A 25,269-nucleotide genomic window follows, 5' to 3' on the forward strand; every position below is an offset into this window, starting at 1 on the left:
GCAGCGTCCGCATCACTGCAGCAGACTGTACACTTGTAAAATCAAATCTAATAAAGAAGCTAAGCTTGGGAACTTTTGAAGTAAAGCTCTAGATTGATGCTGACACTAGTGCTTCAAAGAACACATGCAGCATAGTCCACACAAGCTAAGAAGGATAATGACCAATTTTATTAACTATTTATTAACTATTATTTTAATATCTGAGTTGGTAGTGATAATTCTACATAATACTGTTGCACAAATAAAAAAATAAGGCAGGGTTTACTTCTAAAACAATCTTTAATTAGGAAGTGTGCGCAGATAGAAAAAGACACTTTTTGATTCAAAATTCATTAAATTCTGAAATCCTGGATTTTACTTGGCTGCACAATAAGGACAAAAAAAGACAAACACTGTTTCTGCAGGGTGAAAAGGTTTTAAAATGGAGACAGAAAATGGCATCAAAGACAGCCTATCTTTTGGGCCAGTTATGCCGGAATCCTCTGTAAGGGGGAAGAAAAGGACAGAGTGGTTAATATTCTGTGAGTTTGAATTAGCAAGGCCAGAAAAACCTCTGTACGCTGAATATATTTACCGATCCGATTTTCCAGGCAGGTACGACATACTTCGGTTGCCAGCACCAGTGTTGTTTTTCTGTCCCTTAGGAGTTTTCTGTTACACAAAATGTAGCAATTCATTATTAAACATGAATATATTTGCATGTGGTTCGGTTAATAAATTATTTTAACAGAGCCATACTTTTCTCTTAAAATCGTGGGCTTGCCGGTTTGGATCAAACTGTGTGTTATCCTTTGATGTGTTACCTGTAGAAGAAAAGAGAGTGCACAGAATTTAAATGGGTTTTTTTTTAGATTTTAAAACAACTGCAAATGAATGAAAAATAAGCCGTGGTTTCACCCAGTGTAATAAAAAAATGATATGCGTACCAGCAAAGACTTTGAGGTCTGACTGACTGTAGTCAAAGGGCTTGAAGCTGTCTTGAGGAGTTACTTCTGTCTTCTGGGGTTTCTCTGCAGATTTCATTAACTTCTTGCTTGGTTTGGGAGTCAAGTCTCCAACCTCACTGTCGACTCGCTCTCTTTTCTTTCCGCCGGCGTTTGAGGATTCCTAATTAAATAGGTCAGTAACACTGCATTCAGTAAAATACAAAGAATGATCACTTTAATGAGCACCTCTGTAAATGTAGACACTGTCAAACTAGTTAGAGTTTATCCCCAGTCTTGAATGCATGTGACCCCTTATTCTATATCTGATGATTTTTAGTTCAATGTTTTGCTGTTTAAACATTTCACAGAGAACGGTCAAATTATGCAAAAATATCCAATGACCAGACTGCTTTGAGCTGACAGAAAGTCCAAAGAAACAAAAAAACCCCCCCCACTTGCTACAACCAAAAGAAGAGCATCTCTGAAAGCACAGTATGTTGAATCTTTAGGCAGATGGTCTTCAGTAGCAGAAGACCAGCAAACTGGCTACAATTCACTGAGGCTCACCAAAACTGGACAACAGGAGATTAGAATAAGACTGCCTGGTCTTCATTTCTGCCTCGACATTAAGATGGTAGGGTCAGAATTTGGTGTAAGCAACATGAAAGCACACATCCTTTGTATGAACATTTCAGGCTTCTGATGGAGGAATGGTGTGAGGAACATTTTCTTGGCACACTTGTCTTGATGATCCGCATATTTAATTTGGCCAAGATTTTATTCTGGATGCTTCCTGACACAACCCTCCCCATTTGCCACCATGGATTGGCACTATGGAGTACACTTCTTTGTGTGAAAGAGGAAGATGCTAGGGATAAGGTGATACGGTGCTAGGGATAAGGCTGTGCAGAAGATCCTCTGTGACAACCACTAAAGGGAGGAGCTGAAAGAAAACGAGGAGTACCAGCTGAGCATGGTTGAAATGCCACAGCCTGAGTACTGCTGCTGACTATCTCCACCTCTTTATCACCGTACTGTACTCTCTTCTGCTTACAGCAGGACAACACAGCACGTCACAAAGCTCAGATGTTCAACATGACATCCTTTTGGGATGTGGTGGAACACGAGCTTCACAGTGCAACATGCTCTAAACGCTCTGCTGAGCTGCATTTATGCTGTGCCACCAAAATCTAAGAGGAATATTTCCAGCACCTTGTTGAATAAAAGGTGGATAACAAAAGAGTTGAGGCAGTTCTGAAGGCAAAAGGGGGCTAGGAAGGTGTACATAATGTAGTACCTGGTGAATGTATATATTTATGGTGTATACAAGCCTACATAGAATCTGTCTTCTGACAGTTTGCTTGTTACGAGTCAGCTGTATCAAGATTGGAGAATTACATAATGTTACAACGAAGATTATACGTTGTTTTCACTCCAAAGAAGCAGGACACCTGGATTTAAAGCTTACAAAGTGAAAACATTATTGTGAATAATTACCTTATAACCTAAAACACACATTTCTGTTTACATTGAAAATGCCACAGCAGTGCTTCCTTAAGCTAAACTGTTAATTTGCATATTTTATTTCCCAAGCAAATTAGTCTATTCAGCTCATTTCATTTTGCTCACTAGCAAGTTGTATTTTTCTCATGCCACTGTTGGTGAACAACCAAATCACTGCACAACCCTTTTGTAATATTATTTATATCAGAGCAGCAGGAGCTTCCAAAAATCACTGAGCTTTCTTTCAAATAATTAGTAATTAGACAAGAAAACTTCATTGCCCAAGTGCCAGCTGAAACTGACAGTTAGCCGAAACTGCCAATGTTCTGCTGAAGTTGGCAAGTTGACGACTGTTACTTTCAAGCGTTGCTGCCAACATCTCCGACTACGATGCACGCCACCAGATGGTGCCAACGTGCTTATATGAGGGTGCCAATTCAGCAGGGAGTGCCTTAAAACCAAGTTTTCACTGAAACAGTCATCACACAGAGGATTAGTCTGGTGCACGCCATTAGTGTTCACTCAAACAAATGATGGCAAAGCCTCAGATGGTGAAAGGTAGAGGGGACAGAGTATTTAAAAAAGAAGAAGGAAGCACTATGGTGGAAAGACTGTGCATGAGTAACCAGGTGGGTGTAAAGCAGTAATCCCAGTAGATGGGCTTTTGGGCAGAAAGGAGCTATTGTCGCTCTCCAGGGGAGAAAAAATAAATAAATATCACGTGATAAGTAAAGGATGAGTCTCTTAATGCTCTAGTCCCCCGCTGCGGATTCTGTTTCCCCAGACACATCATGTGACAGACATAAATATTAAAAGGCCACTTCAATGCCAGTGCTGCAGACTGGTAAAAGTGCTTTACTCGCTTATGAGTCACTTTATTTATGTGCAGAAAAACCAAAGGCATCATCAGAAAATGGGGGGCAGAGCAGAGGGTTAAACTGGCCATTAATGTAGAGGCTTTAACATGTTCTTGAGTGAGTATAACTCTCACGCCACAGGGACACCGAAGCCCATCTAAAGTTGAAAAGAGAAAATGGCAGGAACAGAAAGTGAGTGACTCACTGCTACTTGCTGGCGAACTGTGGCGACGTTCTTGAGAGACTCCTGATAACTCTGTTTAGCCTTTGTCCTTTCCTCTATGGAAGTCAACATTAAAAACAATGAGGAACATGAATTATGGGTGAAAGAAAATGATCAATTTAGAGTAAATTAACCCTGTTACCCGTCTGCTTTTTTGCCATTTCTTTGGCTTCCTGCTTGGCTTTCTTCTTGGCCTCTAATTCAGTCTGTTGCTGTTCAACACTCTGTAGTTTCCACCTTTTACTGATCTGTCAAGGTGAGAAGTTTGTAGCTGTGAATGTTCAAACAGGGACGAGGTTTAAAAAAAAAAAAAAAAAAATTAAAAAAAAGATGAAGAAGAAAAAAAAGAAACTAAACAGAAAAAAAAGACGAAGAAGAAAAAAAGAAAAACTAAAAAACTAAAAAAACTAAAAAAAAAACAAAAAAAACAGGATATGGATCGGTGAATAGAGCTCTTTGATTACCTCGAATATTTTTGAAGACGGGTCAAACTTGGCATTTTTGTTGACGTGCACATCAGTGGAGGGTAAATACTGAAATCCCAAAAGGAAGACAAATGAATACTGAACCTCAAGTTCGGTGGCACACAACCAGCACTGAGGGTAAATCACTGCCTGCCTCTTACCATTCTAAAGGGGTTTTCAAAGGACTCAATAATACGTCTGGCTTTCATCTGAGCCGCTGAGCTTGACTCCTGGTCATCCTTTATTTCCACCTCCTTTAACAAAGAGCAGAGATCTCACATTTCGCACCACAGTTACACACAAATCATCTCACTCTGAATAAACTAAATGTTAATCTCCACCTCAAACAGTGTGATTTTAGCTGATGCCACGAGACCGCTTTCTTTCTGTACATCTACGTCCTCATCCTCTGAGAACAGCATCCCCTGCTTAACTGGCAGATCTGAAAAAATAAATTAATGGATGCATCAATACAAAGCCTAATGGGCTGAAATCTGCTATCGTTTGAGCGATGCAAAGCACACACGAGCATGAAGCTTACCATCAGCAGAAATTTGAGGGGGGTCGCTCTCGGAAACCCTGGATGTATCATGGGGACCAAACAACGGGACCTCAGGCTGGAAAATGATATAAAACCACATTCATTTCCCCTGCAGTCATTCAACCTCCAAAATCAACTGGAATTTAAGCAAACCTTTTTAATGGGCGTGAGTCCTTTCTTCTTCTGCGCAGCAATCTCAGCCTGTGTGAAATGCAAAAGATATTGCAATATTTGACTGATCCTGGTCCCTCAAATCATCAGTGACATCTCAAACATTGAACTTATAATACCAAGAGGGGAGAAAAAACCCCCAAAACATCCCCCCCTGCTGCCACTCATCTTTCCTCACCTTAAGGAGGGGCATTTCCCTGGCCTGCTGCACTAACAAATGGAGCTCATTGTTGTACTGCCTCACCAGTGGGGGCACGGGGTTACAGCAGGCAATGATGCCCTGAGGCTCCCTGAGTAGGTAAAGACAAAATACTGAGCTGGAGGTTATGAATAAAAACATTAAATTCATCTACTCCACAGTGAAAACAACAAGAACCGGAAAAAAGAAAAAGGAGAAAAAAAAAAGAGGAAAGAGAAGAGAAATATAGTCAACTTACCTTGGCAACTCCTCAGATATTTTGATCATCATGTGAGTGGGCAGGACGTATCTAAACACACAGGTAACACTGGATTAAAACATGTTACGACTTCCAAACCCTAAATCATTTGGACTGTAATATGTAGCTGGACAGGAAGGATAAGCTAGAGAGAGGGAAAAAAAAGCTCCAGCAAATTTCCAGAACAAGAAGTCCATCCATTTCCAGGCAGCCTACCCGGTGCTTTCATCTTCCTGCCTGGCCAGTTTGTCCCTCCAGGCAAACAGCAGTCTGAAGGCAGTGAGCTGCTGGGTGTTAAAAGACTTTTTCTGCTTCCTCTGCAGCTCCAAATATGACTCTTCTGTGTAGATAGGCTTCACATATTTCTGTTTGGGAAGAGAGGGGGGGCACATGGCGAAAAATCAAAAGTCAGAAAATCTTGAGAGGTCATGGTGTGGAAATGTAAAAATTATGGAAGCATTAAAGACTCCAATGGAACTATTAGAATTGAACAAGACTATTAAGGAAGTGTCACTTTAATCTTCATGGTGTATGAAGTGCACACCTTGAGGGAAATGCTGCTGCTCTTGTTCCAGACACTCTGCAGCAAACCAGGCTGTCCGTGGTTGAAGTCGAGAAGCTGTACCCTCACGCAGTCGTAGATATAAAGAAGGTAGTGGGTGTCTGTCCGGGCATACTGCACCATCTCATCTGGCAAGGGGCTATGTGGACAAATGTGGACTATATTTAATTCCCCCAAAACAACCATACAACGCTTGAAGCTAAGTGAAAAGTATAAAACTATGCATTCAATAACCAGGAGTCACCATACCGAACCCTCCAGTCAGCCAGCTGGTAACGTTTGTCAGAGTCCACGTTGCAGAAGTGTTTTAGCAAGTGGTCGAGGGAATGCCTGGCCAGGTTGAGAGCCCGGCTTGCCTGATGTGTGTCAAAAAGGTTGACAACATACAAGCCAAAGTCCCTCTGGAGCCATTCAATGTCAGAATCTGCACCGTGAAAAACCTACGAACAAAAAACATGAAGTGTTGAAACCTCACCGGTGCAGAACCAGCTTATTTAATAAAGAAAAACAATTAAGACTCATTTTATATCTATATATTTTCTTTTGAAAAAAAGTGGAGACATGCTATGTAACATTTGGATCATTTTCGCAAATCTTTCAGTGGTTTAAAGCCTACGCACCACACGTTTTTCACAGGTGTCCTACAGTGAGTGAGTCATGTCTGCTCCCACACACACACACCGCGGGACGCTTGCCAACTTTATCGGATGTGTTTGAAGATAATAAGGACACCTCAAACAAATTCCGGCTCAGGGGGGTTTTAACTTTACAAACTTATAATCATTACACTGGTGAAGATTCTTTTTTTCCCAAAAGGCCTCCATGTAATATCAAAAAGGAGATGATGAGATATAGCCCCAAGGAAGATATACTCCCTTGGGGCTATTTTAAGTGCATTTTCAGTTCTGAGATGTGGGAAAGTAATGGCTTTAAAAAACAGAAAGACAAGTAGTTAGACCACCAGACTGCTTCTCTTTAAATATGTATTTCACATTACAGGGAAATCATTCACATGTAGGTACAAACACCAAAAACTGGTATGTAAACCCATTTATGATTACTTTATTGATAGAGCTCATAAGCTATTTATAAATCCCAACAGGGTAAATGATTTCTTCCCAAGATACAGTAAACTGGACTTGGCTTTTTGAATGACCTTAGTGTCAAATCATGCACTTTTAACCAATCAAAAGTCATATCAGGTCAATTCAATTTTATTTATATAGCGCCGAGTCCCTACAGCAGTCACCTCAAGGTGCTTTACAAACAAACTGGTGATCATAAGGTGCCTGCTGGTGTGACAGTACATTATTTTTCTGCCTCTTTGTGTGGGCCTGTTTAAAAAGAAAAAACACTTAAAGACAAAGAAACTGATAACAAGAGCTGAGCAAAGGGTAAGAGAGTCTTCATGAACAGAATGCATGAAATTCACTGAGTTGCACAGGAATAAATTGGCACCAGAAGGATGTTAACTGGCTGAACCTAACTGTATGCATCATAGTGCTACCAAAGCTGTAAAAGGCAACCCTTGACCTGCATGACACGCTGGTGCTGCAATTGTCATTGGACCGCTGGAACGACATAACACAGAGTATGCAGCACAAAAAAAAGTACATTTTCACACTTTAGACAGATTTTTCCCCCAGTTATCTGCTGCACTGATCATGTACCAGAACAACAGGTCATGCCTGTCCACTGCACTATAACGAATTCAGAACTGAGATTAAAATTTTAAAAACAGCTGCCGACTGTGCACCTGCCCACCTCAAACCAAATCTAACCAGACATGTAATCTCATCTGCTGTTGATAGAGCAGAGCAGGATACAGAGGGAAAATGATTGGGGAGTGTCTCCATTACCTTGACAATGGAGGGGTCAGTGAATGCCTCATTCAGGATGTACATCTCGCTGCGGAGCTCCAAGGTGTCGATGATGAAGTCCTCCTCTCTGGTGGAGATCTGCATCAGACAGGTGAGGCCGAGGAAACTTCTGTAGGAATGATGCTGCGATGAAGAACAAAGAAGAAAGTGAGCAGTGAAATTTGTCTGAAAATGTCCAAATAAATGAATTTGTGATGCAAAATTTTTACATTACATTACATTACAACACTATGAATATGAGCTCTGTACCTCCAGGTCCACTGCAAATTCAGACAATTTGCACAGCTTTTCATTTAGAGCTACCAAATCCTCCAGTGTATCAACAAATGACAACTTTGTCTCAGCTACTGGTTTGTGCATCTGAAAAGAAACCACAGATTAGACAGAGGCCTAACCAACAGTGACAGCATCATATTACAGGAATCACACATTACACATGAGTGTATTACCTGAGGTTCTGGCTTAGACAGAAGATTTTCTGGTATTGTAAGATGGTCCAGTTCATATTGGTATGGGTGTGCAAACCTGCATGGATCAAAATCCCAAGTATAGTTGCACAATAAAAATAAAAAATGGAACAAGATATGATGTGTATATTAAACAAGGTAGAATGCTTACATGTCATCAACATGTTCCTGAGTTCTTTGCTGGTGGATGAAGTCAGCCAGGGCAGCTGGGACATCAAGGTCCTCAGGCCTCTCTTTACGCATTTGTTTGTTGGTAAAATCTATGGATGGAGAACAGGAAAGGTAATAAGTTTGACACGCTAAAGCAGGAGTGTCAAACATAAGGCCTGGGGGTGAGAATCAGCTCACCCACAGGACAGCTTTGGAAAATTAGACTTTTTTTTCCTTTAGGAGCATGCATCAAGACATTACATTTATAGTTAGACTTCTTTTCACTGACAGAAATTAGAGCTTCAGTGGTATAAAATGAGTTTGACATCCCTGCGTCAACGCGTTTATATTGCAATCAAAAGCTAACACGAGAAAACAATAGGATGAGGAAGAATATGAGAGTAAAAAGCATGTCTTACAAGATGGAAGTGGCTTTACTGCATTTGGCTTGATGAAGATCTTGGGTATAAAAGGCGTGTTGCTGTTGTCAACTTTTTCCTTGAATTTCAGCTGAGGTCGTGTGATGTTCTTGGCATGGAGCAGTCGAAATGTCTCGGAACGACTGCTAGGACTGGAACCCTGATCCATAAAAGCATTGTTTAGAAAAAGTGTAGAACAAACGTACTACTTTCAAAAAACTTTTTTTTGTGTGTGCGTGAGATTTAAGAAACGGCTGCCAGGTCTGGCACATATTGTTTCTTCTTGAATTCGGCCCAGAGCAGACACTCGCATCTGCAGTGTAATAGCGGAGAGGTTAATTAGCCAACCTTGCGATTCCAGCTGGAAACGACAACTTTTGGAGGCTGGAACCCTGCAGGCATGACAGGCTGCTGGCTCCTGTTCACCCCATCAGCTTCATCAAGAAGAATCCCCTGGAAATCAGACATGAGAGCTCAGGGTTACTTTGCAAAGACTTTTTCGTGTAGAAACTCATTCGACACCAAAGCTGCGGGTCATACCACTCTTTCGAGGATAACGTCATTTGAGTCCACGACCAAGTCGAACCTCTCCTCCAGCCCTGTCAGCTTGTTCCGGTCTCTCATGTGAGATCTGCATCCATGGTGCTGCATTATCTGACTCATACTAACACAGAGGCACAGTGAAAAGATTACATTTTGATTACTGATGCACAGCTAGTGACAGGTTAGTTATTCAATAAAACAACTCATCTGCATGCGTGTCAAAGGGTACGTCTGCACTAAAGCCTCGTGGGAGACGTCTGGAAACCTTTGCTGACCCCTGTTTAGTTTGAAAACTGCTACCTTGTGTTTTAATCTAGAAGTCCAGCAATTACGAGTTTCTAATAACAAGGCAGCCAGCCACGTATGCATCCTGGATGGGTCTGATCGCTTACTAAGGCTGATAGATCTTTTGTTATGCCACATTATTTATAATTATCACTGTGTTTTCGCTCTACTTGTGTAAGAAGTCCCAGTGCCATATGTCGCACAATTGTTTATCCACTTTTAGGAATCACCAGTCGATACACTTCATCTTTTGGTGTATTTATTAAAGCACTGGATGATTATGGATCTGTTCTGTTCAGAAAACAGTCTGCAAGCAGTTAGCAGCAGCCAATTTCCCAAAAAAAGAGGAGATATCTAGGCATTACACAAAGTCTTATCTGAGAATGTGCATCTGTCTGATTGGTTAAAACAGGTGGGGAGAGTTGCTTGTTTTGCAGGAACTGAGGTGGCCGTGACCGATATCAGGCGCCAGTTATCGTGTCTACAGCTGCCCTCGTGCATTCTTTTACACTGAGATGTCAGCAGATTTCTAATTAGTGCGAGCGACTAAGCAATAACTATCAGTCAGTAAAATACTACAGATCCTACTAATCCCAAACACATATCAAACCCAACACATAACAACTTAATACTGGTGTGTTACTTTCAGTTACGTTTATAACCCACCATCAGCCGAAGCAAACGATCACCGATCTTGTTTGCTAGAAGCATCACACGTACATGTAGAGTATGAGCAAAAGTCTTGAGTTCATTTTTTTGTATTTCGTTTCCAAGATGCCAGATCTTCTTGCTATTTTTTTTAAAGTGCTTTTCTCTTGAGCAACAGCTCTCCAGGCTTTCTCGAAGTATTTCAAAGGCTTTTGGACACTGGTTGCTTTTTTTACTGATTTTTAATCCAGTACTTGTATCTGATCATGTTCAGAGAAATATTTTTTAAGCCACTTAACACTGACCTATGAATCATGCAAGCTGAAACCCAACTGAAACGATGAACCAGTGCTGTGCCTACACATAGCTTGGCAAACAGCCAACTGTATCTTTAGGCATTTTGCTACTAGAAGCCTGCTTAAAAAACATCCTTTTGGTCTCATTTCTTTAGATGAATCTATGAAAAACGCTAGTTTATGCCCGTGAAACGAAATGTCTGACATAAAAATAGCATTTTTGCGCCAACAATGTGATTCCCACTGAGCTATTAGCTGAAAATTTGGCATACCCTGGCATGGTGTGGAGTATGTTGTTTAAAAAAAAATGAAAGTGGAAAAATGGAGGCCCAAGGAAATAGTGGTAGGCATTAAAAACTATGTACAACAGGTAAAGAGTATTAAAGTAATCAGAAACTGTCTCAGTGGAAGGGTGGTTGTCAGGAAGCCATTGTTAAGGAAAACAGGGAGGTAAGGGTGAGATATGACAAATTACACAAGAACTGGATTGAAAATCAGTGGCAACAGGTCTTACACCTTGAGTGTCTACAGCCACCTGAAAAACATGGTGGATCCTCTGTCATGAAACAGAGGGCAGCCAAAGACGAGCCCTGAATGTTTTCCAAGAAGCCTGGAGAACCATTTCCGAAGACTACTTAAAGAAATGATAACAGAGCTTACCTAACAGATTTCAGGCTGTGTTGAAGGATAAAAACGATCATACCAAATGTTGACTTTCAAACTCATTAGAAATGTACCAACTGTCTCTGTCTTCTATACTGTATTTGTATCTACATTTGCATATTTCAGTAAATTTCTGCACTGACATGAAATGACGGGTGGCTTGAGACTTTTGCAAAATACACTTTAAAAATAATGATGGAAATGTAATATACATTTACAGGCAAGTGAGTATAGATGGAAATTACTTTTTAAAATGAGTTAATATATGTTTGGTATACAGATATGGTTTAAGAGATTCATGTGGTCTGATTATCATTAAGCTCAGTTTTCATTATAAGTGGAGTGTGCTGCTGCTGCAAAACTGTAGTGTTGCCTCAAACCTCAACAACAGTTTGTCAGGACTACACAATATATACATATGAATATATTGTGCTATGTCTTACTTCTTGTATTGTCTGTTTTTGTTACTGTTTGTACTGGAGCACTGTAATCAACATAATTTCCCCCAGGGATCCATAAAGTATTGTGATTCTGATCAACTCACTGAATGCATTGTTGAATCTGTGAATTTAAAAAATAAAATAATGCAACAACACACTATATTCTCACCAGTGCAGGAGCTTATCTCCTTGACTTTCACAGAACTCCTGGAATCCTGGGAAGCTCCGATAGAAATCATATTCATCCCCAGCTTGAGGCAGGCCGGCAGATGCTTTGGTGGCTGATAATACAGCACCAAACCCATGCTGTAGAGAAAAAGATTGAGCTGTTAGTTACTGTTTAAAGCCATTTTCAATATATTGAAATTGATTATAATTAAAAATAAAGGGCACGGAAACACTGCTGTTCCCTATTAGTTACTGTTATTACATCATATTGAGGGAACAATAAGGTTTATCCACAGGGAAAAGCAGCATGGATATAGTGCTTATTGAATAATTTAAAATGCTCTTACTTTGTCATTGCTGGCTCTGCTGACTTTATATAAACAGAGGCTATTTAACCAAAGACTTTAATAGAGTATGTGGTTGGTCCCAGGAGATACTTTAGGACTGGATTTCTATCACTTTTCGTCCGTTACTTGCAACACTGCATGATAATAACTGTTAACTACAGACTTCCACATTTCTAACGATTTAGCAAAGACACTCCAGACTCGTAACGTCGACCTTTACCTTTACAATCACCTGTATAAAAGTCACCTCGTCTCAACAGCTTGCTGTGGATGTTTTCAACCAGCTATCAGGCATCCACGTTGCTTTCTTGCCTGCTAGCATGAACTCCGGATTTGTTTACTTACTTTAACAAAAGCGTCCACGTCTCTGAAACCGGGGCACAATTCGGTTTTGTCCTCGTCGTTGGTGTCCAAATTACTGTCCTTAGGGCCACTGCTCTTTAAACCTTTCTTCTTTGAAGAAGCCATCATTTAATTTGGTGCTATGTACATGTGTAACGCAGGAAACAACTCGTTTCTTCGATGATTCTTCTGGGCCACTGGGAATGCCGAGGGACAAACAGCACCACCTAACGGTGTGGGGTGGAAGGGCCACTACCAGGCGGATCGTATCACAGACCATCAGCCGCAGCAAACGATCACACATATTTTTACTTTAATTATGCTGCACTAGGCTTAGACTGCTGAGGGCTTCCCACGATGCACTGGGAAGCGTTTCTTTTTCATTCATCTATTTTCACACTCTGTGTTTATACACCACAGCTATTAATAATGTCTGGCTCTCCTCCACAGTGTGTCTTTTCTCCTGACTTCCTCCCATCACCCCAAACAAATCGTGGCAGATGCCTGCCCCTACCCGAGCCTGATTCTGCCAGAGGTTTCGTCTTGTTATAAGGTGGTTTTTCCTCCCCACCGTTGCCAAGTGCTTGCTCACAAAGGATTGTCTGTTTTGGGGATTTTCGCTCTATTATTGTAGGGTCATCATCTTACAATATAAAGAGCCTTAAAGAGACTGTTATTGTGATTTGGCACTGTATGAATTAAATTAAACTGAACTGTCTTCCTCCCATCACCCCCATGATTGCCTCTCCCTGAGCCTGGTTTTGCTGCTGGCTTCTTTCTGTTGAAAGGGAGTTTTTCCTTCCCACCATCACCAAGTGCTTTAACATAGGGGGTCGTCTGTTATTGTAGACTCTTTACCTTACAATATGAAGCCCCTTGAAGACACTGGTGTTGTGATATAACCTTCACTTTAATTCTTCAATTCTATTTCAATAATACTTTAAATATGTAAAAATTATGTACATATATGTAAAATATGTAAAAATTGTGTGTTTCTGTTCTGTGTCTTGTGTACTGTTTGTTTGTATATGTGTCTTTCTTGGTGCTGTTACACCCAAATTTCCCCTTGTGGGACAATTAAAGGATTATTCTACTGATTTTCTAGGTTAACCTCTACCTCTAAAACTGTGAACCGACTCAACATTGGGTATGAATCAGAATATGACTGCCTGTTCCGTCTCTGGTTCTCAGTGTACCTGTTCGGTGCAGTCATACTGCAGGCACTGCCTCATGTCCAGTTTACTGCCTCACACTGGACAGATGCACTGGGATGGTGGGACCATTAGGGGGCAGTATTGACACTTGCAATCCGTAGCAACCGTGCCACAGCATCTGCTGCATTGGGAGGCAATATACACCAATCATGTCTCAGCCAATATCTCTCTAAGGGATATTTGAATGCGAAGCACTTTGCAGTTTTCGAGCTAAGGTGACCACCATGAGTATACTAATCGGACATAAATACATTCCCCTTAGTCTGGTGTAAAATTCCACTAATTGCAGACAAGTTACAGTGGCCTGATGCTCTTTAGTGGCCAGTGGTATGCGAGGAGCCCCGGCCAAAGTATTGACACACTAGCTCATTACGGATGATCTGTGGTATGTAGGGAGAAACCTATCTTTTCTTCACTTCCCCTTCATATTGATCTCTTCACAGGGTCCTCTCCCTCTTATTATCTTAAAAGCATCTCTGCAACACTGGGCTCAATCAATATTTCACAGCAGCTTTCCCTGTCATTCTGTTGTTTTAGTGGAAGGTATCTGAAGTTCAGCAAATATATGCTCTAATAATCCAGAAAAAATTCGGCAGTACTCTTTGTGAAGGCTACAGTAAAAAAGCCATCTGCTTGATGTGTGCTGTAGACTGTGTATTTTTTTGATACAGCGTGACGTTAGTATTCAAAGCATTTCATATCTGTGAGGGCAGTCGTTATTACACAGTGTAAGAATACAATTAGTATATGCAGCAAAAAAACCAACAAAAAAACCCTTTAGATGTGTTCTTTAGCCACCGAAAAGGACATTACCGCTGACATTTACTTCCATTTATACGCTTTTTCATAATATTATGCATTTTATAGCTTTGACGGTGCCCCAAGGCACCACTCAAAGTCTTCCTGCAGTAAAACACACTAAAACTGCTGATGCTGTAAATGACAGCAGCACACATATAATTCAGAAAAAAAAATCCAAGACAGGAACCCTCAATGAATTGTTTTTATTAACTCCCTCATTTAGAAAACACAAATGCACCAAACGATATCATACATGCACAGCTTCAGCATATCAAGATCAGCTGATGACTTTTCAATGTGAAAACGCTGCTGCCACGATCTCACGGAGATCACCTCGACATGAACATTTTGAGGAGTCACGACAGAAAGGCCAAGCGTTGTAACCCAGAGCTGTAATCGTAAAGTCTGTCCGCACTTAGAAATCCAATGAAACTACTCGCACTTATTTTAGGATCAAATTAGCCTTTTCTGAAAACCGTAAAGCTGTATTGGTATAAAAAGACAAAAAGTACTCGTGAATAATACCACTCGTATTATCCACCGTGCACTGGCCGGCTACCTTGTAACAGGTAGATGTTTGTGTCACTGCACCAAAAGACTATGTGTGATAGCAGCTGCTAGGAAATGTTACTCTCTGCTCATGTATTTTTCAGATTCAGGGTTTGACTGAGAATTACAATTGGAAGCAGCACTGTTTGGTTTCCCGGTTGGGGGAGGGCGGGGACGTTGCTAAAAAAGCCAAACGAAATACATACACTATGTACAGCATCATTTATGAAGGCAAGGGAGATCTCAGCGCACCAACTTTTGATTTAGAAATCTCTGGCTCTCAATTGTTCTCTTAAAAACAACACTTGACCTTTGTGCAGAATCTTTAGGGGGAAAAAACCCAATCAGTAACCATATCAAACATTAAAAAAAAGAAGAAGAAGATCAAAGTCAAACTCAAAACATCTCCACAGTACTGATACGTTACAAAACAGAGGTTGGCAATGCTTCTATGTACCCAAAGACACAAGTTCTTTTTTTTCCAGTTCATATAATCAATAAATTAGCCAGAATAATGCATTTCCTGTGTAAACATCTGTTAGTCTAACAATGTCATTCTGCGATGAAAGAATGTATACAGATTAACCACACGTAGAGCCACAAAAACAACGAAACACGATTCAAAGACAGCTTCAACACTCATCGGGGAAGTAAACCTTTACATTTAATGTGAGCTTTACCTGCCACATGCACCTGATGTGACCTTGGATTTGGGTCCCTTTCTGGTTTTTAAATCTTACTTAGTCCTTCGCTCCAGGAATCTGCGTTAAGTGGACAGACATTTCAACTCCTCCCTGAGTCAAACTCACTTTTTAAAAATCTCTACCTCCCACATTGACCTTGTTTTGCTCTCGTTCAATGTCCGCAATGCTTCAGTCGCACAAAGCTTTGAACCATAGCACAAGAAATGAGTTTAACCCCCCTCCTCCCTCCAAATAGATAAATGGTTGTCTGAAAGCACTTGTCCATGATGTGGCAGACTAAGGTAATAACCGTGCACAATCATGCTCGTACACATTTACGCACGCACCTTTCATCGTGTCATCTTGATGAGATTGTCCTGATTTAGTCTTCCCTAAATCCTGATATATTCGCCTTCTGTGAGTGTCATTAGTACCATTACTCCTATGCCCTTTCCCTACAGAAACCCCGCAGGGCTGCTCTAATTTATTAAGATGTTTTAATGTCTGCTAAATCTTGGCACACATCAGGCTTTCCGTTCATCAAGTCAGACTGTTAAATAGACCCCTGTGTCCTGCGCTGACACATTTCAGATCTATCCGCTTCTGCCATCTCAGAGCTATTGAAAGATGAAGTGAAGCAGGTCTGAATACCTGAGCTGCGGGGTTTCGCTGAAATACATAAATAAACAATGACAACACGGACCACATAAAAAAAAACAAACAACCAATACGACTGACAACAAAGGACAAATTCACAGAGTATTAAAAACACAGCTGACCACACATTTAGCCAAATAATGTCTAAGCTGGTGGCTAGATTTCAATTATCAGACTGGCACAATTGGCAGCGCTTTAAACCTCTCGTCCCGACGGCAATGGCTGTGAATATACGCTGACTGGCACTGGCTGTGTGGTCCCAGATGGATGTAGACTGGGGCTGCAACTGATGATTATTTTCGCTATTGATTAATCAGTCAGTTGTATTTCCCATTAATCACTCAGAAAACTGTGAACAATGTATATCCCTCTTACTCAGAGCTCGAGGCAACATCCAAAGATTGCTCATTTTGTTTGTTTCAAAGCTCAAACATATTGGATTTTCTTTTTCATGCCATACATTAAAGACATGAGAGTTCTGGATTGTGATTGGCCACTAGGTGTGTCTTCGTGTCTGGTAACCAGGCAGCTGCTTTATTTTAAATTAGCTCATCAGCATTAAACTGGTTTGACAAAATAAGCTTCACCTATGGAGCTTTCAGTCGACATGAGGAGAGAAATACAGCTGAAATCTTCCAAACAAGCAAAGAGACTCCTTAGTTCAGATTATTTGTGTCATTTCTTTAAACTGTATTGCCTTACCTATATAACTCTATCATAGAGATGCTATACCACCCTTGTGCGTGCATTCACAACAGAACCAGTGCCAGGCTCTGTTAGGAAAGAGCAAATTCAACCATGTCGGAAGCATAAGAATTTGTCTTTGACACCGCAGTGAGGTGTAAAATGCAATAATTGTCCAAGAGAGACTTTGAGTCTTTAACTGAAAGTACTGGTAATGTTTCAGAGTAAAAACCAGGTGTTTAACAAATAAAAAATGCGACAGAGAAGTTCAAACCCAGCTTACTTTCTCACCTCCACACGGCTGGCAAATCAGTGTGAAGTGGGTGTGAAGAGATTGTTGATATTGTCAGTTTAGTCAGATAGAGAAATTTGTTTGTTTCGACTACCTGACGTGCCCCATCTGATGAAGTAAACAAATAAGTAAGCTTTAGAGGTGCTGGCTGTGAATACTGGACAAAGTCAAGCTGACGGTTTGCTAAGCTATGCTTACGCACTGGTCCCATTGTCAATGTGCTAACATGAGAGTGGTATCAGTCTTCTCTTTTAACCAACCGTGGAAATATCAATTTGAATGTGACATTAGACTCAATGACATTTTGCTTTGCTCCGTGCTATCAAAGGTCAGTAACCAGCGGCCTGTACTACAAAGCAGGGGATTTCTATCCAGGTAACTTCAGGTTAACCCTGAGTTTTCTTTACTATGAAGGTGGTTCGCTTTTTATCGTCACAGTAACTCATGCTGTGAAGCTAAAGAAGCTTTTGTTCCATTTTAGCAACCAACAGGTATGAAGTCACCTCCTACTGATTGATCAATTCTCCAAAAACAGCATCATGATTCCTGAAACATCCCTCACATCTGTGGATAGCAGGAGGGTCTAAAGGGAAATCTTTGAATTTCCCTGATCAGCATCAGGAATAAATTGAACAACAATTTTATTGTTCTGAAAGCATTAATATGTAATCCTAAAATCCTAAAACAGAGGAGCTACTTGACTATTTTTTATATTTATTCTTAACTCTCAGACCGTTAAACACCACCAGCCCTGCAGCAGAAAGAATAAAACCTAAAACTGTCTTTTAAACATTAATTAAAGGGAATATTCGATTATAATCCATCAGATTCTCCTGTGTTTTAACGATAGAGCTGTGATATCGATAATTCAGTGAAGTTAAACAGTGGGCATTTTTTCACTCCTGGCTTCAAACAGGCTAAACGCTCACGCTTTCATACAGCGCGTTTAATACTAAACGACTGTACAGCGCTTTTCCTCACGCTGCAGCAGCTGTGTTGGTTTCAGACTGTTTCATTGTTAACCTCTTCATTTTATCCCATTGCATAGTTTTATCTTCTTTTCTCTGTGATTGGTCAAATGTGCAGATCATTTTGCGAGAACGTGCCGGTCAAACCCTGGGTTGACTTATCAAGTTGATGACCAGCTTACCAAGCGTAAGGGTAGCTGAATTCTGATACTGGAGAAATACCCGGAGTATGCTGAACTCACTTTGTAGTACAGGGTCCAGGCAAAACCTTTAGCCTAGCGAGATAAAGGAAATACTGCATATTTCAAAAATTTATGTGAAAACAGGAAAGTGAGATTAGAAAATCGATACAAAAGTAACTAGATCACCCTCTAATTTTGATTTCATATAGTGGTTTGTTGGCAGATCATTGCAATCCCATTCAAAGTTGAATACTGTGGAGGGAAATATAATAAAAGGTACACCTTGCTGTGTTTTACATCTTAAACAACAAAGTCTCACATCTGAGAAGCTGAAGCCGGTGAACATTTGTCATTTTCCTTTGATAAATGACTTCAATGACTGCTGTTTAAGTTCGCTGAAGCACTGGTGCTGCAAAAAAACGGAATTACATTGGCAGTTACACACCTCTGCCGGTACTACTGTATACAAGCAAATGTAAAATTTGTGAACGCAGAGCAAAGTCAAATCCATCATTCGGCAGGCTATAACTATAACTAGCGTGAGGCATTAAAATTTTTAGGAGCTTTCATGGTACATTCAGCTCCGCACAATCAAAAGATAAAAGGTAAATGGAGGACAACGGCACTATGAGGTGTTTTATGAGTTTCATCTGGGACACAACCGACTTTTAAAGGATCACGTAAAGATGGAGATGGCTGCAGTATGTTCTGAAACGCTAAGTACCACTAACCAGTGTCTATAAGTGACGCCGATACAAGAATCTCCAAGGCACGGGCACAGGTGAATGAACATGTCTCTACTTTCTGATTTTGGAGAGGAGAACTGAAAACTCAGAAATACAAGGAAACAAACAAACAATCATAAACTTCTCTGCAGGGCTTTCTGCAAGGTTCACTGAGACCTTCGTGATAAGAAAAGTGAGGAATAAAATGTTGAGGAAAGCATGTAGCTATCTTAGCAATAACAACGAGAAGGCTGCAACTACTTTGGCACATGAATGGAAGTAAGGCATCTGTATCATTCTAGAGTCAAAAAAGAGTAGAAATGGAGCATTGTTCCCAACCAGCAAAAATGTCAAAACAGACTTATGTAAGAAAAAAAAAGCAAGCGTTTACTGTTAATTAAGTGTCTGACAGCACACTCTTCTCTTGTGCTGCTGCATACTTGCAAAATAACACTGGGAGAAAAATATGCGGTACCTTAAAAAAATGCAAGAAAAGAAAAAACCTTGACCACTTTCACAAATTAAAGAAAACAAAACAAAACAAGAGCCAATAGTGAATGCTGAAAAACAGAGCAGAGTCTGTTTGTGTCACAACGATGACCTGAATGAGGATATTGCGATGGTGAGGAACAGGGAGAGGGGGGAGATCTCCACACTCCAGGCTCTGGAGCCACGGGCGCTCATACCTGGGAAACAAGAAAAACAAGGTAAAAGCACCGTGGCTGACATCCGTCTGAAACACACATTTCTAACCCAAAGTTTCAATTCTCTGCTCTGTCAGCTGCTGAGAATAACACGCTTAGGTTGTCAAAACATAAAATATGCATGCTGACGTTTCATGGCGTTACTTAAAATGTGGTGCAAACTCATTTGTGTGCTGGCTTTTAAGTGCATGGGTAAAAAATGTATTAGAGGAAGTGAGTGTAAAGGACCCAGAACACTGATGCAGTTTGCTTCAATCGCTGCTTTCTCACTACATAATATACTTGATAAAAATGACTCTGCCAGACAGCGCGTTTCCTGCTCCTCCGGGAATGATGAGCCCATTTAACAAAAAAACCCATGTTGAATTCTACCTCTTTCTGTTTTCAGGGATACGACACAAAAGTTCAACAATGCAAAGTAGCATTTAGGGCAGGGGAATAGCCCCCGCTGGAGTCCCACAGGACACCAATAGCATCTAGCCAAAGCGAGTCTGTGACAGAGATGGATTGTGTTGCATATTTCAGCAAACTATAAGCGCAGAAGAGCGCAGGGGAGGTGGGATGGGGCCTTGACTAAGGGTGGGTCAGGGGAGGACAAAATGTCCCTGTCAGATTTACAGTGTTAAGTGACTTTATTTACAAAAATGGGCAAAAAAGAAAGAAAAAGGTCCCAGTGAATTCATATGTCAAATTTTGGCATTTGTCTATGTTCCTCTGGAGTATGAGAGCAGCATATTTTAAAGGGAAGGGCACGAGGAAAACTCAAATTATTCTTCCAGCCTTCCGTTTTTGACCATTTAACCACTGCAACTTCACAAAACATGAACACCGAGCTTACTTAGCTGGTGGATTCGTATGGGATCTGATGCCGGCCCTAATCCTCCTTCACTCAGTGTCTGCACAAAGATGATGTACTCCTCATCGTCCTCAGGGAGGGTCAGCTCTGCTGTTGCATTGACCGTTGTGAGTGTGATTACCTCTTTGTGTCGCTGCCTATGGTATGACAGCTGAAAGGGGAACACAAACAAGGTTGCAAATATGTTTTCTAACACCATAACAACTTCAAATACATAAGCTTCGTGGTTACCTAGTGTACCAAGTAGAGCAGGGCGATATGGCCAAAAATATTTATCACGATATACATTTGAAAATTTGCGATAACGATATAACTGACGATATAATTGATGCGAGACAAAATACTCCACAACATTACTAGCGCAAAAAGACAACCTTCCATTAATTTTCACTTAAACAAGAAGCTGGTTTTTATGTACATTAAAGCTTTATAAAAATGTAACAGTGCAAATGCAAATTCCTTGCTGAAAGTTTAACCAAAAGGCATTTCCAGTAGAAATGGGCTGACATATCCTGAGCATAACCATATATAATATCCACTGAAGTTAAAAAGAGGTGCTTTGCAACATTAAACTGTAGTGTGCAGTACGTATTTTTTGGACCATAAGGCACATTGAGCTAAACAAAGCAGTTAGATAAATCAAACTTTATTAAACTCATTCTTCTTGCTTCCTCCACTTCTGTACCATTGATTCATTGATGTTGAATTCTCTGGCAGCTGCTCTATTCCCATGTTGTTGCAGTATATTAATGACTAACCTCGTATTGTGGATGGATTATCTCAGTTGTTCTCCTGACTGAAGTTTGGTCCGTTTACAGCATCCTGCCATGCGATTGCATTTGTCTCTAACCATGAGGAACCTTAGTGTTCATCCTCCAGCTTCACTGTTTATGTTATGCTAACATAGCTGTGTCGCTAGCGATCACGTAGCACATCATTATATACCAGCTAGCCCAACTTCAGTAACCCTACAAACGTCACTGCTGTTTAGTTTCCTGTCTTCATTTATGTTGGAAGTGATAGCAGAGCTGTACGTTTGAATTTTTTCAGAAATCTCTCAGTCAGAACATGCTATATCATGCTTAGGTAACTAGCGAAACTAGCGAGCTAACTTCCGCTAGCTTCCTGCTAACTTCTAACTCCGTTAAATGTAATAACTTTTGTTTTCATGGATGCCTGGAAGTTAAACTTTATAGTTACACCTGGTAAAGCAGCAATGCTGATTGTTTTATAAAAGATGAAAGAATTTAGACAGTTTTTAACTCTAAGTGATGCTGCAGTGTTGTTTGACCTGAAGCATACGGAGTTTAGGACCCAGATTACTCCCAGATTTAAGAGCATCTTAGTCCGACAAATACGACAATAACGACGGCCGCTTGCATGTTCTGCAAAAAAATGTGCTTTGTTGTGTATCTGACGGACAAACACCAAACCAGTTCCACATCACTGAAGTTGCACCATTTTTACAAACCAATTCTGGTTCATCTGTTTCACTCAACAATCGGCCATGTGCGTATGAAAACAAAGGCACTGCGCATGCGCGTTTTACTCATATTCTATCCCGATATTTCATTTTCCTATCGTTGCCTAACATTATACCGGTATTACCGTGAACGGTATAATATGGCCCAGCCCTAGTACCAAGTTCCCGTGAAAGCAACTGAGAAAGTAAAACTCACTTGATAGCCCAAAACTTCTGATTCTGATTCCATTGCCACCACAGGTTCCCAGTAAACAGACAGCTGAGAGCCCATTAGGTTCCATCCCACATTCATTGGCGGCTGGGAAGGTGCTGCGTGATATAAAAATTATTAACAATTTTATATCACTGCAGAAACATTAGTGTCACATTGGTGTATAATCCCAATTTCAAAAATTTGGGACACTGTGTAAAATATAAATAAAAACCAATAGTGTATTCACAATAAAACAAGGAAAACATAACAGATAATTAAACTGAGACATTTTAATATTTCATAAAATATAATAGCTCATTTTGAATTTGATGGCAACAACACATCACATCAAAGTTGGGAAAGTAAGTGATATTAAAAAGAAACTACTAAACAGGTTTATGAGCAACAGGTCAGTGACATGACCGGGTATAAAAGGAGCATTTTAAAGAGGCAGAGCTCCTCTAAAGTAAAGATGGACAGAGGTTCATTGATCTGGGAAAAAAGTGTGTCTGCAAATTGTGGAACAATTTCAGAATGATGTTTGTCAAATTGTTAGGACTTTGAAAATCTCATCATCTGCAGTACATGATGTCATGAAAGATTCGGGGAATCTGAAGAAATCTCTGTGCGCAAAGGATAAGGACAAAAATCAACGCTGCATGCACGTGATCTTCGTGCCCTCAGGCAACGCTGCACTAAAATCAGGCATGATTTAGTCATGGAAATCACAGCATGGGCTCAGGAACACTTCCAGAAATTGTCTGTGAGCACAGTTTGCTGTGCAGGTTAAAGCTTTATCGTGCAAAGAAGCTGTATGTGAACACGATCCAGAAGCATCTTCCCTGGAAAACTGTTCTGTGGTGAGACAAATTGAAACCCGAAAATCTTTCTGCAAAACACGGACACTACGTCCCCAGATTAAAAAGGAGAAGCATGATCAGTGATGGTATGGAGCTGTGTTTAGTGCCCATCTAGTACAACCGGAAATGAAATATGCGACAAACAAGACCCAGAAGTGTTGAGCACCACGAATCTTATATCAGACAAGAATAGGACAACATCAGTCCAGCAGCTTCTCTCCTCAGCTCCCAAAAAATTTATGGACTGCTGTTAAAAGAAGACTGGATGCTACACAGTAGTAAACATGGCCCTGTTACAACTTTTTTGAGACTTATTTCTGCTTCAAAATGAGCTAATATTTTTTCAGTTTAAACTTTTGAAATGACTTCTATGTTCTGCTTTGTACTAAATATGAGTTTATTGGAATTAGCTAACCATTGCATTCTGCTTTTATTTGCATTTTACACAGCACCCCAACTTGGTGAGATTGAACAAGAAAGATTTTATTTCACTTAAAGGATAACACAACTTTAAAAAGATTGAATTAAATACTATTATTATATGACACTAATCTTTGCCCAGTTTGGAAGTACAAATAAAGTGTGGATAAAAGCAGAATGGAACCCGTTCACTTTAAGGTGATTTGCTTTGCAGCTTCAAAATCATTTTGATGCTACACTGATCTGTTAAATGGCAGGTGGCATCTGTTTAATCCCCACTCCCCGACTACATTGCCCATTTTGGCAGTTAGTAAATTCAGTGAGAGGGTAACACCTCCTGGGAAATGCAAGTTGCCAAGGATAATAAAGGCAAAGCCCTGCAGATTGTGACTACTGAGGACACAAGGCCCTCGTCAGGGGACTGACAGATCAAGGTCTGGTTACACAGAGTCAAGTGGAAGCAGTGTGCTTGGAAGCAGAAAAGATATAAGCGGGTCAGGCTGATGACTAAGCTAAAGGCTAACAAAACCATGTTGGCTATTCCTTCGGGGGGTTTTTGGAGGCAACTTTTGCTCACAGGGCATTAAATCAGACCTGCTTCAGCTCTTGTACAAAGCAAACTAATGGTGTATAAAACAGCTTTATTCGGGTTAAGCACGCTAATCTGCCTCCTGCTGCTGACTTGAAATTGTCGGCATTGAGATGAAGACTCTGTGTTTGTTACATGAACTGTTGCTAGTCTGTGTTCCAGCACGTCTCTAACCACTGCTCAACAAATCTTCATACTCCGCTTTAAATTGAAACTACTATGTCAAATGTGGTAAATGAGATGACTTAATGTTTTTGAATAATATGCGATCATTATGAACTTAATGTGTTTTTAAAGGTTCGCAACAGGGAAACGTTTGCTACTTCATCTCCTTTTAAGAAGACTTTGCAAGCATTTGGGAATAAAGGGAGGCGGCAGTCCTAAGAAAGATATATTTTTTATATTTTTTGCATTAAATAGAAATCAACTGCTCGACAGCTCTGCGCCTCGATTATTTGCTATGTGATAAAATATGCCATCAACCTGGGAGGCACCACATATTAAAATTAGTCTATGTGGCTAAATCTGGAATATTTACATGATGAATTTAAGTGCTCATAGAGAAGTACAAGCTACTCACGCTATGTACGTGGACATGCATTTTTTGCATGCAGTGAAGAACCATGTCTATTTTGAATGCAGTGATACCCGAGGGCCTGCAGAGCATGGTGCTATCCAAACTGGTTTTCAGCCCTCTTCCCCTGCACACCAAGATTTCTCTGGGTTCTCTTAATCTTTTAATATTTTGTCCTGTCGATGATAAAATCCCCAAAGGCTTTACAATTTTACACAGAGTGATAAAACCCTCCCTATCTTTACATCCTCTCTGGGACTTTCCTTTTATATTTTTTTGATCTAACTTTTTTGGCATGTGTTCCTGTGAAAAAGACCATATTTTTTCACAACAATACAATCTCTCAGATTTAGCCTATTATATTTGCATAGTTATCCTTTACATGCATTCTGTTTTTGTAACGCTGCACTGCATTACTGGACTTGGATGCAGACACGTTTCAACACATGCTAGATTTCCCCAGCATTATTGGAAAAGCTAAGAATAGACTTCAATTAAACCAC

The 25,269-nt window shown here is 40.4% G+C and overlaps 2 protein-coding genes across 2 annotated transcripts in view; both read right to left on the reverse strand.

The window, feature by feature from the left end:
• Positions 1-298: 298 nt before the first annotated feature.
• exosc10 (exosome component 10) lies at positions 299-12,511 on the reverse strand. Its single transcript, XM_085344181.1, has 25 exons — positions 12,336-12,511; positions 11,645-11,781; positions 9,141-9,264; positions 8,949-9,053; positions 8,601-8,760; positions 8,183-8,291; positions 8,014-8,089; positions 7,814-7,924; positions 7,544-7,687; positions 5,934-6,124; positions 5,667-5,823; positions 5,339-5,487; positions 5,123-5,173; positions 4,864-4,975; positions 4,668-4,715; positions 4,515-4,590; positions 4,315-4,415; positions 4,135-4,227; positions 3,974-4,042; positions 3,652-3,757; positions 3,492-3,565; positions 927-1,107; positions 739-803; positions 575-651; positions 299-482 (listed from the first exon to the last, which is right to left on the reverse strand). The coding sequence occupies exons 1-25, from the start codon at positions 12,459-12,461 to the stop codon at positions 452-454; spliced, it is 2,673 nt and encodes an 890-aa protein (XP_085200307.1). The 5' UTR covers positions 12,462-12,511; the 3' UTR covers positions 299-451.
• Positions 12,512-19,675: 7,164 nt separating this feature from the next.
• Positions 19,676-25,269, reverse strand: part of cntn3a.2 (contactin 3a, tandem duplicate 2) — a 44,705-nt gene continuing 39,111 nt past the window's right edge. The window contains exons 20-22 of the mRNA XM_085345519.1: positions 22,327-22,439; positions 20,630-20,798; positions 19,676-19,773 (exon numbers count right to left, since the gene is read on the reverse strand). Coding sequence (XP_085201645.1) covers positions 19,676-19,773; positions 20,630-20,798; positions 22,327-22,439 — 380 coding nt within the window. The remainder of the gene's footprint in view (positions 19,774-20,629; positions 20,799-22,326; positions 22,440-25,269) is intronic.

Source organism: Diplotaxodon limnothrissa, linkage group LG20 (genome assembly GCF_057381915.1).
Source record: "Diplotaxodon limnothrissa isolate DT_005_m linkage group LG20, D_limnothrissa_male_GT1.1, whole genome shotgun sequence".
NCBI classification, from domain to species: domain Eukaryota; kingdom Metazoa; phylum Chordata; class Actinopteri; order Cichliformes; family Cichlidae; genus Diplotaxodon; species Diplotaxodon limnothrissa.